At 43.9% G+C, this 15796-nt stretch overlaps 1 protein-coding gene across 1 annotated transcript in view; it reads right to left on the bottom strand.

Annotated features, from left to right (window-relative positions):
- Nucleotides 1-14478, bottom strand: part of COL9A2 (collagen type IX alpha 2 chain) — a 56395-nt gene extending 41917 nt beyond the window's left edge. Inside the window, exons 1-8 of the mRNA XM_054998874.1 lie at nt 14407-14478; nt 11683-11757; nt 8999-9034; nt 6720-6782; nt 5124-5177; nt 3718-3753; nt 1358-1381; nt 260-313 (exon numbers count right to left, since the gene is read on the bottom strand). Coding sequence (XP_054854849.1) covers nt 260-313; nt 1358-1381; nt 3718-3753; nt 5124-5177; nt 6720-6782; nt 8999-9034; nt 11683-11757; nt 14407-14478 — 414 coding nt within the window. The remainder of the gene's footprint in view (nt 1-259; nt 314-1357; nt 1382-3717; nt 3754-5123; nt 5178-6719; nt 6783-8998; nt 9035-11682; nt 11758-14406) is intronic.
- Between the last annotated feature and the right edge of the window lie 1318 nt (nt 14479-15796).

The raw sequence follows: 15796 nt of genomic DNA on the forward strand, positions 1-15796 counted from the left end.
AGCAAACCTTAGAGCTTCTTGAGGGATTTCCCTTTCAAAATTCATTAAAAATAAACCAGATTTAATTCAACTCAAAGAGGCACTTCTTTCTCCATGTGGACACTCCTTCTGTTGCCACTGTTGATGGCAGGGGGAGCTGACTTAAGGTCCATATTCAAAGCAGCCAGGTCTATTTTCTTTTTGCTTTTTGCATGTGGTTCACAGCCAGAACTGAACTCAGCGAATCATGGAATATTCCCATTTCAACCGGATCGCTCACCTTTGGCCCTAGTGCTCCAATTTCTCCAGGGAGCCCAACCTGGCCGGGAGGTCCCTTAGGAAAAGAAACAAAGAAAAGACAGAGTCATTCACATTGTACAATGAAAGGACAACTCACTGTGATATGCTAGGCGCCCCACTGATTTCATTTCATTTCGAGAGACCCCCACAGGTGCATGTGGTGAGCATCACCTCCCCGGTGGCAAAATGTCCACAAGGAGGGAGGAAGAGCAGGTGACAGATACCCTCGAGCAAACGATGAACAAGCATGTGTAAAAATGCAGCCTTGCATTCACGCCACACTTTTTGCACACACTCGAGGAGAGCACAAGTGCGCCCACAGACAGCATGGCACACAAATCACCTGGATTTATTTATTTACTTACTTCATCTATACCCCACATGTCTCCCCAGTGGGAAAACAAAGCAGCCTATATCCTTCTCCTCCAGTTTATCCTCATAATAGCCCTGTGAGGTTGGTGCGCATCACCTCCCCGGTGGCAAAATGTCCGCAAGGAGAGAGGAAGAGCAGGTGACAGATACCCTCGAGCAAACGATGAATGAGCATGTGTAAAAATGCAGCCTTGCATTCACGCCACACTTTTTGCGCACACTCTAGGAGAGCACAAGTGCGCCCACAGACAGCATGGCACACAACTCATCTGGAAAGATTTATTTATTTATTTCATTTATACCCCACATGTCTCCACAATGGGAAAACAAAGCAGCCTATATCCTTCTCCTCCAGTTTATCCTCATAATAACCCTGTGAGGTAGGTGAGGCTGAAAGTGTGTGACTGGACCACAATCACCCAGCACGCTTCCATGGCAGAGTTGGGATTCAAACCCAGGTCTCCCAAATCCTAGTTCAACTAATCACCACACCATGCTGTCTCTCTTTGTGAATGGTCTCGCTTTAGGCTGTTGTTACAACACCCTTACGTGTTTGGCTACTTTAGGGAAACCCCACAGTTTACAACAGCCCTTGAGCAGCAGTTTGCAGGACAAAGCCACACACACATCCACACGCTTCTCCATATCACATATGAAGCACGTTGCCTCCCGCTGCATGCCCCACCCAAGCTTGAAGGACACTTACAGAAGATCCGGCCAGCCCAGGACCCTGAAAGGAGAAAAAGGCTTCAATGAATTATAATTCTTTGACAAAAAAAAATTCAAGATCTGAGAAAATGAATGCTGGTAGAGAAATCTCAGGAAAGCTCTGGTCATCAGTGTCTACTTTTGCCAAAATGCACTGTTTCCACACAGAGCCGATTCTTGTGTAGTTCTCTAAGCTGTGGCAAATGGCCTTTCGTAGTAGTGACCAAGTATCCACAAATCAGTTTTCCTCACCTTTTCTTTGCTTCAGCCCGTCATGGTCACCATTTACTCTTCCTCCATTACAAGGTTGTTGTTTTTTAAGGGACTTGATAAATTGCTATAGCATTATAATGCAGAACCCCTGTTCAAACTTTACAACCTGCATGTACACGCATAGTACATTTGTTTGTGAGAATGTGACAACATGCATTCACTTCATGAATGAAACTCAGGGACGAGTACCTGGACAGATATGGAGTTTCAATCACATACTGAGCTGTACCATGAGAATTACTCAGAGCATAGACAAAGATCACATGCACAATGTACACAGATTGGATTTGAATCCAGTGGCACCTTAGAGACCAACAAGATTTTCAGGGTATAAGTTTTTGAGAGTCAGAGCTCCCTTCATCAGATAAGAAGAAACTTTAACTCTCAAAAGTGTATACCCCGAAAATCTTGTCGATCTCTAAGGTGCTACTAAATTTAAATTCTGCTGTTCTACTGCAGACCAACATGGCTGCCTCCTTGAAACTGGTGTACACAGATGGTATGTGCATTCACTGTAATTTGTGAACAAGGTTAGTATTACAATCTGTTGCAGCAATGTACTAATTCCCAAATTTCATTTTTTTAAGTAACTCTCCAGCCATTTCGGTTGCACAGTTATAAAGGGAAATCTCCTTATAACTCCTTATCCACACAATGTGCTAATACAGATACTATCAAAAACAATGATGCCATAAGAAAGACAAGGTGGAGCAAAAGATCCACGGGGAAACTGCCCTGGTGGGATCTTATTAATGAGCACTGCTGCCCTTCCAACTATGGTTGCCAAATCTGGCTTTGGAAATTCCTGGAGATTCAAGAACGGTGCCTGGGGAGAATTTGAGAAGGGGAGGGAACTCAGTTTAGACGTGAAGTTACATGCTGTGTTGTCACATCCAGGTGAAAAGTTCAGCTCCGCTAACTTCCCCTTTTCCAGCAAGGTCACTTCTTCCCAACAAATTTCAAATTTAAATTTAAATTTCCTGCCTCATATCAGTTAACTTTTTTAAAAAAAAAACTTTCAAATTGTCTTCAGGTTTTCCTTAATGTAAAGGAGAAAAATTCACTCTGAAGACCCATAAGACCCATGTAGTCTCTATGTTATGCCACAGGAGAGATAGAAAGCCTAGAGCATCCACCCTGTGTATCCCCTCTAAGACATCAATTTTTCCTAGCCTCTATGACATACCATAGAGTCCGTCCTCCGTCACCCCCCCCCCCAGCTCTTTGCATAACACCACAGGGAATGGGATAAGCTCAAAAATTATTTGCAGATCAATGCTAATCATGTTTTTTTCCCCTCAAACATTATACCCAAATAAGCGTTGAGGACTGCCGCATTACATTTCATGTGTCTGTACAGGTAGAGGTATAAAATAGGAACCAGTGCTTTTTCTTTTTCCATCCCAGAGCATGATCCCAGCTTCCCCCCAGTCTCCACAACCCTTTTGGTAGGTTTGCAGCTAGCAAACCCAAGGCTGATTCAGTAGTTTGTTTTGACATCCCCTCCTTAGATAGGCCATCTTCTTTTATTTTCTCTAACTTAAAAACCCTGTAGGAGCAATATAAAATGTACTTTTATACCCCCAGTCTTTTCTTTGTTTTCAAAATAGTAAAAAGTCCAGTAGCACCTTTAAGACTAACCAACTTTATTGTAGCATAAGCTTTCGAGAACCACAGCTCTCTTCATCAGATGCACGCATCTGATGAAGAGAGCCGTGCTACAATAAAGCTGGTTAGTCTTAAAGGTGCTACTGGACTTTTTACTATTTTGCAGCTACAGACTAACATGGCTAACTCCTCTGGATCTTTGTTTTCAAAGTGACTGTTGGAAAACTGCTCCAAGAAAGAACAGGAGGGGGAAGCGGGTTGGCGACTTTGCTAGCTCCCAGTCAGTCAGCAATGTAGAGAGATTGGCTTCTGCTTTGAAGAGGAAGAATGGGCTCCTCCTGAGAAGGCTCTATGCCTGACCCAAAGGACTTGAGCATGCTTCCACGGCAGGCTGACCACTCAAATTGCACACAATGGGACACACCCTCAGAGATACCCATTCTGGACAAGCATGCACATTAAGAAAAAGATACTTACTGGGAGCCCGGGAGGACCGAGGAGTCCAGTCTGGCCCTGTGTCAATGAAAGAGGGACTCATTAAGCCACGGTGCACACAACTCCAACATGGATGAACTTCCAATACGCTCCTCTGCTCGCTCTGCCCCATGGGGCAGATCTACAATAGGCATAAAAGACACCACTCAAAAGTGGCCTCTTTTTGTTTACAGGCCTAACTTTAATGATGCTGTTGCTGAAATTTTCCTATTTATTTCTTAAAAATCAAAACCAAGCATTCAAAGAATCACACATTGCTATAACATTACAATGATATAATGATATCTAGTTGCTGATAACTGAATAAGCTCCTGTGCTGTGGAGGAATGGCCACTGCTGGGAAATTGTGGGTAGGGAAAATGTGGGGGAACCTAACAAGTGGAAGGCTGTTCCCACTATGCTGTATCAGCAACTGCAGCAGTAACAGGGAAACCAGACAAGTCTGCCCCCCTGTGAAAAACACCCTATTTTCTGCCCCTCACTTCTTCTGCATATACTCCCAGTTAATCTTACTATCCCTGCTGTTTCTTTCATTCCCAAGCTAAGCCCTGACTCAGAAAATGAGTCTAATACTGGGCTTGCAGAAGGCTTTGTTCAAAATGACAAGTGAAGAATACATGCCAGGAGATGCAATGTTAACTGGGAAGGGTAGTTTAAAAAGACAGAGCGCGCTGCAGGGCAAAGGCTTTGCTATACACTGGAGCTGTGTGAAGGGGCTGTGAAATGCCAGAAGGGAAACTTCAGCCCATTATAACCTCTCCAGGTCCAAGCCTGGCTCTGGACGGCAGCTCCAGCCCATTTCCATTCCTCACTGCCCTCTGGTTGTGATCCCACACAGTTTTAGACTGGAGAGGTGAAATTGACAGAGCCTTGGGGAGGCGAAGATGAAATTAACAAACCCTCTGAGGAGCAATCTCTGCCAGCTCTGCCCCCCTGTAGAGAGGTGAAATTGACAGGACTTTCGGTTCTGCCTTTTTAAACTACGCTTCCTGGCTAACATTGTGTCTCCCTGCACTTGAGTGTCCTCATGTAAGAAGTCTCATGTAGAGAGACTCTGAGGAAGGAAGGTTAGACTAAGAGCAACAACAGCAGACTCAGACATGGGAAAATCCTGATCCTTTCAGCAGTTTAAGTGCAAAGATCCTGCCTCAAATAGAAGTCATTAATGCGCCAGGGCCCTGGGAGTTTGGCATCCCTGATCAGATATTGTCAGTTTACCAGATATCCACACATTGACTCTTGCCTTGAGCACACCATCCCAAATTGAAGATGTGTATCCCTCCCTTCAAAGAACGCAACATGCTGATGTTACAGTGACAATTCAGCTCCCAGCAGCTCCACATCTTCCTGGTGCTGCAGATAATCCCCAACAGAAAAGGGCCACTTACTTTTGGTCCGAGTCTCCCAACAGGGCCTGGTTCCCCCTTTGCACCTGTCAGGCCCTGTAAACAAAAAGAAGAGTCAATTACTACATTGGGGTCCACTTGAGGGATAGCAACTGGCATTTATAGGAAGAACTAGATAACGAAAAAATGAACAGAGCGGGGAGCACAAATTGAACTCTGCTGAAACTCTAGAAATCCAGGAAAGGAAAACTGAGAAAATGACAAGTATGCAAAGGAATTATTTAGGAAATTTAGCCAAGTACACTAAAGGAAAAAGAGAGAGAGATACCATGTGTATGTGGAGCTTTTATTGCAAAATCAAAGGAAATGTTTGCTTTTGAAACTGTCAATCGTTCTGTTTAATGAACCTCAATAATCTCTGCTTACCAGGTATTCTTTTTACCAATGTTCAGAAAAAACAACAACCATAACTTGAATTGCTGGAGTTGCCATCTTCAAATTTTGTCACCCTTCTTCTAGTATTTCTTGAGGTTAAATCTCGCACTTGGATTATTTGGGTGGGACATTACTTTCTGCAAATTCTTGAAAAATTTAAGTATGTGAACAGAAAGGCATGCAGATAGTCTCTGCTGCAGAGTATGATTCTTCTTCTATTAAAACTTCCATTTGTACAGAGTCCCTTGAAAAACCATTGAAGGAAGTTTTAGGAAGAATAAACCTGCTCCACGGTACAGATCTAGCATGCATGCAACCCATTCATAGGATCCAAACCACTGCCTCATCCGCTCAATTCTGATATCTCAGCTAAACAGGAAATTAGTATGTGAGAGGGAAAGAGGGGGTGTGGAACCCCACAAGACATTCCCAATCTTTTGGGTCATATTTTGGAGGATTGCTAATGTGATGTCTGATTTGTAATACTGCCTTTTTCACTGTTGAACTGGCACCTCTGAGGCAAGAACCTGCAATTTGGGGGTCTGTAGGCAAAACCTTTTTGTTGCAGGGGGGCAAAAATACTATTAACTCTTCCCACTTCTTAAAATAGAATCTGACTTTTCCCAGGTTTGAACTGGTCTCCAACCCAGCCAGGCTATCCTATCTACAGCCTGGATCAGTTGATTCCTGCCTTCTTTGGAGATTATAGCCCTGTACTCATGTTACAGTGAACGCACATAGATCTTACCTGGACATGTGTACAAAGACCCAATGCACTTGTACTTTGCAAATGAAATTGGGGACCAGTTCCTGGACAAATGGGAGGTTTCAATCATACACTGAGCTGTACATATTTTGAATGTAACACAAGAATTACTGCACACTGTACATGGATTGCACATGCATTCACTGTAACTTGTGATCAGGGCTCATCATAACTACAACATGATTTTCTTCAATCATACATAAAAGCAACACATATACCAATCTTAAGTGGTACAGTCCAGGAGCAGTTTGTGAGTTGTTGGTCTAGACCTGCCCATTGGAGGTATCAGATGAAGAGATCAAAAATGATGGTGAGAATCAGGCCTCTTCACCAGCAGCGAGAAAGGGATTCAGGAAAAGCATGGTGAAAACAGAGAGCGGCAAAGCACTCAAACCACTTCACCTGGATGGCAGCATCTAAGGGGGCTTGTTACTCACATCAATGCCAGGTTTCCCCGGAGGACCGTCTGGACCGGGAAGGCCTGGTTCTCCCTTGGTGCCCTATTAAGAAGAAACAAGTGGGAAATTAAAGGCATTTTGAAAGACAAAAAGAGGACCACAGACACATGGTGATCAACACTGGGGGATTTTTCTGCCTTGCATTGCGTGTTGGAAGCCCAAGCATTTTCCAGAAACATAGCAAGGGCAAAACTAATGACAATATGCAGGTCATCATATTTTCAAATTTCTGCAATTTGTAGCCTATTGTGTTGTTTATTAAAGGTCCCAGCCATTGATTGTTTTGATTTACACTGTGTAATCTGCCTTGAGTCTCAGTAAGAAAGGTGTATGAATGAATAAATGAATGAATGAATGAATGACATGATTAAGGTTCTCAAGGGAGCTTCCACAATTTTAAAATACAATAAAACACCATTGAAAACAAAATGAGTGACATCATTAAAATGTGCAAAGCAAATAAACCTCCACAGCAAAAAAACTTCAGGAACACCACAATAAAACTGACGGCAGCATAAAAACAGCTCATTGGTCAGCAGAGGTCTGAAAATGAAAAAAAAATTGCACCAGAAAAGAGTCTTTTCTAAATAAGGAGCACTGTGGAGAAGGCCCTGCCTGTGGCAGGCAAGCACCCATTTCACTTCCAAAAGTTTGTGTGTTGGGGTGGGGGTACACAAAAAAGGCCGTGTATGGGAAAACTTAACAGTTTTTGAAACTTTAGAAGCCCTATCCAGAGAAAAATGACCCCACCCACTCTCATTCCCCCCACCCCCTTGCCCGCAACTGCTTTAGGCATTCAACACCAGCTCAGTCCTGACCCACAAGATTCTTATCACTGTGCCTAGTTTGCCACTAATAGAATACTTAAAACATGCTCTATAAATGTTCACTATTATTCATTTTATTAATGATTAAGAATTGTATTCAGAGACCATGGTTTAGCTGTTTTGACACTGTTTAACTGGATTTAAATGGGGCTTCTTATTAGTCCAAATTTATATTATTCAGTGCTAAGTAATTGTTAAACAGTTGTACCAATACTGCTAATTTTTGCCCTTTGCAATGAAATGGGCTATAAATCCCAATTTAGAATGGGTGTGTGTATGTGTGAAAGAGAGAGAGATACACAAGATCACAGATCTTGCAGTCTGTGTTAAATTAATCCAGGGTAACTACTGCCCCCCTTTCCTTCCTGACACCTCTAAACCAGATCAAGACTCTCTGTCTTGCCCATAGTCCAGGCCAGAACACAAGTCTGAATTCAGCTAGGGGGCTGTCAGGCTCTCAACAATCCCACTGGAAGAACTCCGGGCCCCCCCGGGAACAGGGCAACCCTGACTCCACATGGTATTAACGCAGTAGTCATTAAAACTCTTTTTTTTCTTGGAGAAACTAAAAGGACTTGGGGTGAAGGTACCATAAGGACTGCCTTCTTCTCACATACGACCCTCCCTGTCTACTTCAGTCCACTTCAGTCATCCTGCTTGGCAGCCTAAGAAAGGGCCTTTGTGGTGCCAAAATTTGGAACTCCCTCCCCAGGAAAATTCACCTGTCTCCCTCTATTGATGTCTTCCGATGGTGAGTCAAGACATTTTTGTTTCATTTAGCATCCCCCCAATAAATGTTATTGGCCCTCCTCCTAGGGTTGCCAGGTCCCCTTACCCTTCTGGTGGGGGCGGGGACACCCAGGACTTACCTGGAGCGATTTCTCTGCAAGTTGAATCTTGCTTTCATCAACAAACCATGGTTAAAACAAACTAGGGTTTCACATAATGTCTGAACCAAGCCCAACAGGTGAAGTGATCCTTAGTGGGGGAGGGGGGGATAAGCCTGTTCCAGTTTGCACCTGCGAAATGTCGCACACCCATAATTCCCCTCTCCAACAACGCTTTCATTGCTCCAAGATGTGTTTGTATTTTTATCTCTTGGAGAGAAAAGCAGCTGGGAAGCAAACAAATGGCGGGAAAGGAAAGGAGGAAACAACCCCCTCCTCTCTCTCCCCCCACTCCTCATTTCACACAACCAATCTGCAGCTGCTTTGGACCCTTAGGAAAAGAATTGTGGAAGGACACATCACCTGCCATATCACCCTGAGGACGAGGTCCTGCTTATAGGTGGGTCCCTCCTCCAGATCTAAACTACTCTCCCACACTGAGCTTTGAATGTTCTTATCTGATGTAATCCACCCTGGGCCTGCTCGCGGCGAGGGTGGAATAAGTCTAAAATAAATAAATAAAATTTGCTGCTGTGATACTCACTGGACTTCCTGCTGCACCTGGGGGGCCTTTTTCACCCTGTAGAGGAAGGAAGAAAAGTGCTTTAATAAATAATAATAATAATAATAATAATAATTTATATACCGCCCTTCAAGATGACTTAACACCCACTCGGAGTGATTTACAAAGTATGCCATTATTAGTCCCACAACAAAACACCCTGTGAGGTGGGTGGGGCTGAGAGAGCTCTGAGAGAGCTGTGACTGACCCAAGGTCACCCAGCTGGCTTCAAGTGGCAGAGTGGGGAATCAAACCCAGCTCTCCAGATTAGAGTCCTGCTCTCTTAACCGCTACACCAAACTGGCTGTCGAGGTTCTGTGGAGGTGACTGTAAGTACCTTCTGTTCTGTTGACTCCGATGAAATGGCTGCTGAAATGTGCGACCTCTCTTCCTAAATAGTTTCAGGAGATATTACCTTCAGCATGTTTTTTTTTTAAACCAAGCTTCTAGCCTTCAAGACAGCAGCACTTGGGACTTAAAGATGCTACAGACCTACCAAACACATGTCACAGAAGCCAGAGTTCTGGTGCCCTGTACCCTTTCTTTGTCCCCTCCCTCCTTTTAAATGCACGGACCTTCAAGGGCAGTCTTTCTTTAAGACTGTTTTTTAAATTGTTCCTTGTTCACTATGGATAAGCTTGCCAACTCTAGGTTGGGAAATTCCTGGAGATTTGGGGGTGGCTCCTGGGGAGGGTGGGTTTGAGGGGAGGATGAATGTGATGTCATAGATTCCACATTCTAAAGCTGTCATTTTCTCCAAGGGAACTGATCTCTGGTGTCCAGAGAGCAGTTGTAATTCTGTGAGATCTCCAGGCCCTGCCTGGAGGTTGGCAACCTTTCCCAGAGGTTATTTGTACTCTTGGTCTATATGTGTAATGAGGTGGTGAAAGTGAATGGATCTCATTATATTGGAGTGCAAGTGGAGTGTATACTATATTTTAATGAATCTACATTAAAAGGTCCCTGCAAATAGAAATCCAACGCAGCAGGAGTTAGCACTTGCCTCCCTGATGTACTAGTTTTCTAATTGCAGGAAGTTATTTTTTTTAATGTGAGAGACCATTCAAACTGGTATCTCCCACCTCATTCTGCTGGGAGAATCCCCCATTGAACACAATGTAAATATATACAAAACATGCATTGGCTCAAGCTGTAAGGTTGTCACACCTCTTCAGACAAAAAGAGGTTTAGAACAATTCCCAATCCCAAGGGAATGCTGGACACTTTAGTTCTCTAAGAGGGACTAGGGATTGCAGAACCCTAGTCAACTACAATTCCCAGGATTCTTTTGAGGAAAGCTGGAAGAGTTAAACCCCAGTAAAACTGAAACAGCTTTTTGATATAGATAGGAGCTATGATGCAGTCTGCCTCTCCTCAGTTGCTTTTCCTGCTCATGTCCAACATAAGAGGGGAAAATTGCACGGAGAAGCCCAGAAAACCAGGACAGAATTAGCTAAAAGATTTCATGGAACAACCAAACATTTCCCATTACTGCAACTAGGTCACTGCTAGCAACTATATTTCAAATTTCCTTGCCCTTCATTCACGGTTGGCCTTGGATTCATCCTTGGGTTTTTGAAAGCACAGAGCTGAGTTCCCTGTGGCTTCCTCCCTGGAAGTATTTTGGAATGGAAAGGAGGGACAGAACCCCCAAATGGTAGCCATGGTACAGATCCAAAGGCGTATCCAATGTACCTCCACAGTTGTTCTTGGAAGTCCTCCGGGGCCCCTAACTTCAGGGACTTTCCCCAACATGAATTTTTGAAGTTCTTTTCTGCAACATTATGGACTAGAAACTTGAGTAAAACTATACATGCAGTATAGAGAACAGGAAAGTTAAAATTTGATTGTAGCTTAACTTTTGTTGCGGCATGGCCATCAAAAACAAAGGTACAAGCACATTTAGAACTGCCATTCTATATCATAGAATCATAGAGTTGGAAGGGGGCTTGAAGATCATCTAGTCCAACCCCTGCCAATGCAGGAACAGCCTAAAGCATATATTTTACTTGTGTGTGCCTAACTGACAAGAGGAAAAGGGTTTTAAGTAGCACATGGTGAAGTCAGTCTTGCTCCTTGGGGGGAAAATTAAATCTAAATGATATTGTATTCCCCATTTGCACTGCCGATATCATATCTGGAGTTTGTACTGCTATCCTATGACATCCTACTTAAAATTGCATTTAGCAAAGGTGTGCCAAGGGGGCAAGGAAGGAGAGAAGGGGTTGGGTTACACTCCCCTCCCACCTCATCATCTTATAACCAGTTCTCTTCCTTATCACCCCCCCCCCTTTTCCTCTCTGCCCAGTTTCTCTACCCCCTCCACCACGCCAGTTAAGGAAACGTTAATGCTTAAAGACCGCATATGAGTATCTCTTCTCCTGAGTGGCACTAGCAACTCAGAGCTTGCTGCAAATACACCGATTTAAGAAGAGAAGCCCATGTTTTGCAAGGGACTCAACAGAACCACTGAAGAATCTATGACTGTGTCTATATTAGATAATTTTGCAATACGGCAGCCAGATTTGGAAATGCATACAGTAATCTCGCCGGCTCCCTCTAGCCTCCTAAAACGGGCACTGCGCCTCCTGTATACAATGCCCTCCTTTGTACCCCAAACGCTCCTTCCCTTCCTCTCAGGTTCCAGAACTGAGCGGTGTACTTACATCAATGCCATCAGCTCCTGGTACTCCGGGCGGACCTGGGGGGCCCCGTGGTCCAGGTTCTCCTGGTGGACCTTGCTAGAGAAACAAACCAAAAGAAGAGCACAGTCACCTGGGGGAGGAAGAGGAACGCAGCAAGCCAAGAGTCTGCGGACCTAACTGAGTTTTGCTGAGAGTCACAGCATCTCACACCAGGCCCGGCGCTGGCCTCTGTCTGAAACCCTCGGCCTTCTTGCTGCCAGCTCCTTCCCCAGAGAGCTGCTGGCAGGAGCGGCGTGGAGCGATAAGATACTTGGGGCTGTGGGAAGAGAGAGCCAAGCCTTTTTGCTATCATTGCCACAGAGTCCGAACCATGTAACAGACAGACTATGGGGCTTAGAACAAGGAGACATGCCTTCTAATGCTCACCAGGTGAGGTGGAGGCTGTGATTTGTTTCTCAGCCTGGACTCTCTCTCAGAATTTTTGCAAGAATAAAATGGAATAAGAAGGAGATGCGACATTGAAAGAATTTTTTTAAAAGCACTCTAGAGACAGCTTCAAACTCCTTTCTGTAGACTGGATTAAAGTGAAGTTATCCTTGGGGGATAGCGTTGCATAGTGGTTACAGTATCAGACTTGAATTGGGGAGACTCAGCTTCAAGTATCCTCATGCTTGGGCCAGTCATTGTTTCTCAGCCCAGTCTACTTCACAAGGTCGTTGTGAGGCTAGAATAGAGGTGCACAGAACAATATCCACTGCCCTGAGCTCCTTGGAGGAAGGGCAGACTAAAAATGAAATAAATAAATGTATTCTCAGCCCTTTAAATAAATACAGTTTAAATAAGCACCCAGATTCCTTTGAAAACCTAAAAGTCCAGTGTCGAATATCTGTTTTCTTTCTCCATCTCTATCTGAATAGATGGTTTTATATACAGACAATGCTAAGCCTACCCAAGTCAACAACCCCTCTATTAAACTTGAAGCTGCTTTGAACACAGAAATTCATTGATAGTTATTTCAGGTGGCATAAATCTCTCTTAACTTCCATCTTCAACATGGGAGCAATTGTGGTCCACCTCCAAGAACTGTTGTACGAATTAACAGCTTAGTGACCGAGTTCAAACCTCACTTCTGCCACAAACTCTCTTGATGGCCTTTCCACCTCAGCTTCTACTTCTACAATATAAGAACAATACTGGCCAACCTTACAGGGTTGTGAGAATTACTGAGATAAAGTGAGAGAAGCACTCTGAATTCTCAGCCCTACATAGTCAAAGTTCAAAGTTTCCAAACTCTTTTGTTTTCAGTCAGAGAACTGCAATGCACCTTTCCACAGAGTCATAGTCTAAGGACTGACTGGAAGAATGCTACACACTAAACTAAAGAAATTCAGCGCATATTTCAAGCGCTGAAATCTGGATCATGCCCAAAGTAGCATTATTCGGAGGCCGAGAGGGATTGTAAACCTAAATAATAAAGTCAAAGCCTCTTTAAAATAAAATGAACCATTTTGTCTAAATTTGCATTACGTCATTAAATTACTACGGTTCTCGAATTATAAATCCTTTCTCCATCATGTTATGTGTGCATATATAACAAATCTTGAAAATCCCAACAGCTCTTGCAATGAAAGTGGTTCAATAGTATCCAACAACAGCGGGTCTGTTTCCATTTCTGTTTACCTTTAAGATGGTATTTTGGGTCTGGGAGTAAAAATATATAAAACCATAGGATTAACTTTTAAAATACCAGCTTTCCAGTCACTGTGGAGAGAGGGCTTCTTGCAGGCATCCCACGAATGAATAGCCACCTTTGTCCTTCAGAAAACAGCAGCTCAAAGTTTCTCTGATTTTAATGTCTCAAACATTTTCCCAAAAAAGCATCCATCTGTTGAAGAGGGTTGCTAAAAGTGCACCTTATATACATTACCATCTTTCAGGGGACTTTCTCCCAGTCTGGATTAAAAGGAAGGCTTCGCCCCTCACTCCTTCCAAAACAATATTCCATCTTCCATATTGCTCACTGCCAATAAAAGTTTATGTTCCCAAAGATCAAATTTTTAAAAAATGTTTCAACACCAGCCAAATATCCTCACTCAGGTTAGATGGCAGTCAGATGAAGGGAATTCCTGGATACATCCTATCAAACAACATCAGGATGAAATATCCCACCCCCAGCCAAAAAGACTATTTTTAATTTCATACCAAAGTTGTTCTCCAGGAGCATTCAGAAAAAATGGTCCCGTTTGGGTTTGATTTGTTGCAAGAAACCCTCTCTGCCACCTTCTAGGATGAATCTCAGAGATCTGTTTTTGACCTCTGAAACTCCTTAGTTTAACTTCTTGCTTAGACATGCTCCAAAAATACAGTGTGTTTCTTATTTCCATACAACCCAGTAGCCAATTTCTGAGGTTTTCAAAGCAGAAGGATACAAACGCCACCTGAAAATGCAAAGGCCTATGGCAGAATGAAAGAAAAACTGACTCTCCCCAAAAAGATTTCTAAAAATATTCAGTCCTGCAAGAATCAAACTTTGCCAAAAGCTTTCAGGGAATAAACATCTCCTTTCTCTTCAAGATTTTTTAAAACATCTTTTTCTGCAATCACTTCTCATTACTAGAGGCTTTATTAGGATCTAGTGACCCCCCCCAACATACTGAAGCCCACCTCCAACCCCCTTCTGGATTCATAAGAACCCCTTTTAAACCTCTCCTAACCCATGGAATAATATTCAATATAGGAACTTACAATCTGTGCCAGCGAGAAGCAGATGGCTTGGAAGAGAAAGCAGAATTTCAGGCTACCCAAAATCGTGGCCATATTGAGGGCTTCAGGCTAGATAGGATGAAAGGGGGGGGGCTTCCACCTCCTTGCTGAAGCCCCACAGAAAGACAGACAGCCCTTGAATGAACAAATCTGCAGATCCAACAAGAGCAGAGAAAGAGGCGGAGGGAAGGAGAAGGGAGGGTGGTCATTAATATGTAGCATTTGGGGGGAAAGGAGGGTGGGAGAGAGGAAAGGAGTTGGCTGGGAACTTTGCTCCCTCCCCTCTGACACATGAGACCAGAGGGACTTTGCTAAAGGCTTGGATTCATGGTCCAGGTGAGGAGCGCTTTCTTCCTGGCATCTAGCCCTCTGGTCTTCTTTCAGGCCGTGAGCAAGATGCTCTGCAAAAGACACAAACAGGAAAAGGCACCACACATCATTTCTCAAGCTGTAGGGAAACTTATACAATGAGACAGCTTGGTGTAGTGTAGGGTGGCCAGCTTTGGTTTGGGAAATTCCTGGAGATTTGGGTGCGGAGCCTAGGGAGGGTTCAGAGCAGGGAGGAACCTCAGCATGGTGTAATAAAGTCCACCATCCAGGGAAACTGATCTCTGTATCAGTAGTAAATAGGGTTGCCACCTCCAGGTAGTGGCTGGAGATCTCCCGGAATTACAACTGGTCTCCAGGCCACAAAGATCAGTTCACCTGGAGAAAATGGCTACTTTGGGGGGTGGACTCTATGGAATTATGTCATGTCAAGGTCCTTTCCCTCCCCAAACCCCACTTTCTCCAGGTTTCACCCTCCAGATCTCCAGGAATTTCCCAACTTGGAGCTGGCAGCCCTAGTTGTTAATCTGGGAGCTCTCCAGACCCACCTGAAGGTTGTCAACCCTAGTGTAGTGACTAAAGTGTCCTGTCTCACTTTGAGACCCAGGTTCAAATCCCCATTCTGCCATAGAAGCTCAGTGGGTGACCTTGGGCCAATCAGACCCTTTCAACAAAACCTACCTCATAGGAAAAGAGCGAGAGTCCAGTAGCACCTATCAGATTAACAAAATTAGTGGTAGGGTATGAGCTTTGGTAAGACACAGCTCGCTTCTTCAGGTACAGCTAGAATGTGAGTCCATCTGTCCTAATATCTCACATTCTAACTGTATCTGAAGAAGTGAGCTGTGGCTCACAAAAGCTCATACCCTACCATTAATTTTGTTAGTCTTATAGGTGCTACTGGACTCTTGCTCTTTTCCATTGCTACAGACATACTAACACGGCTACCCATCTGGATCTACCTCACAGGGTTGTTGTGAAAGTAAAATGGAGGTGGGAAGACTGTTGTAGGCAGTCCTGAGAGTCTTCTTTGGAGGAAGAGTTA

The sequence above is a fragment of the Eublepharis macularius genome, chromosome 15 (genome assembly GCF_028583425.1).
Source record: "Eublepharis macularius isolate TG4126 chromosome 15, MPM_Emac_v1.0, whole genome shotgun sequence".
Lineage (NCBI taxonomy): Eukaryota > Metazoa > Chordata > Lepidosauria > Squamata > Eublepharidae > Eublepharis > Eublepharis macularius.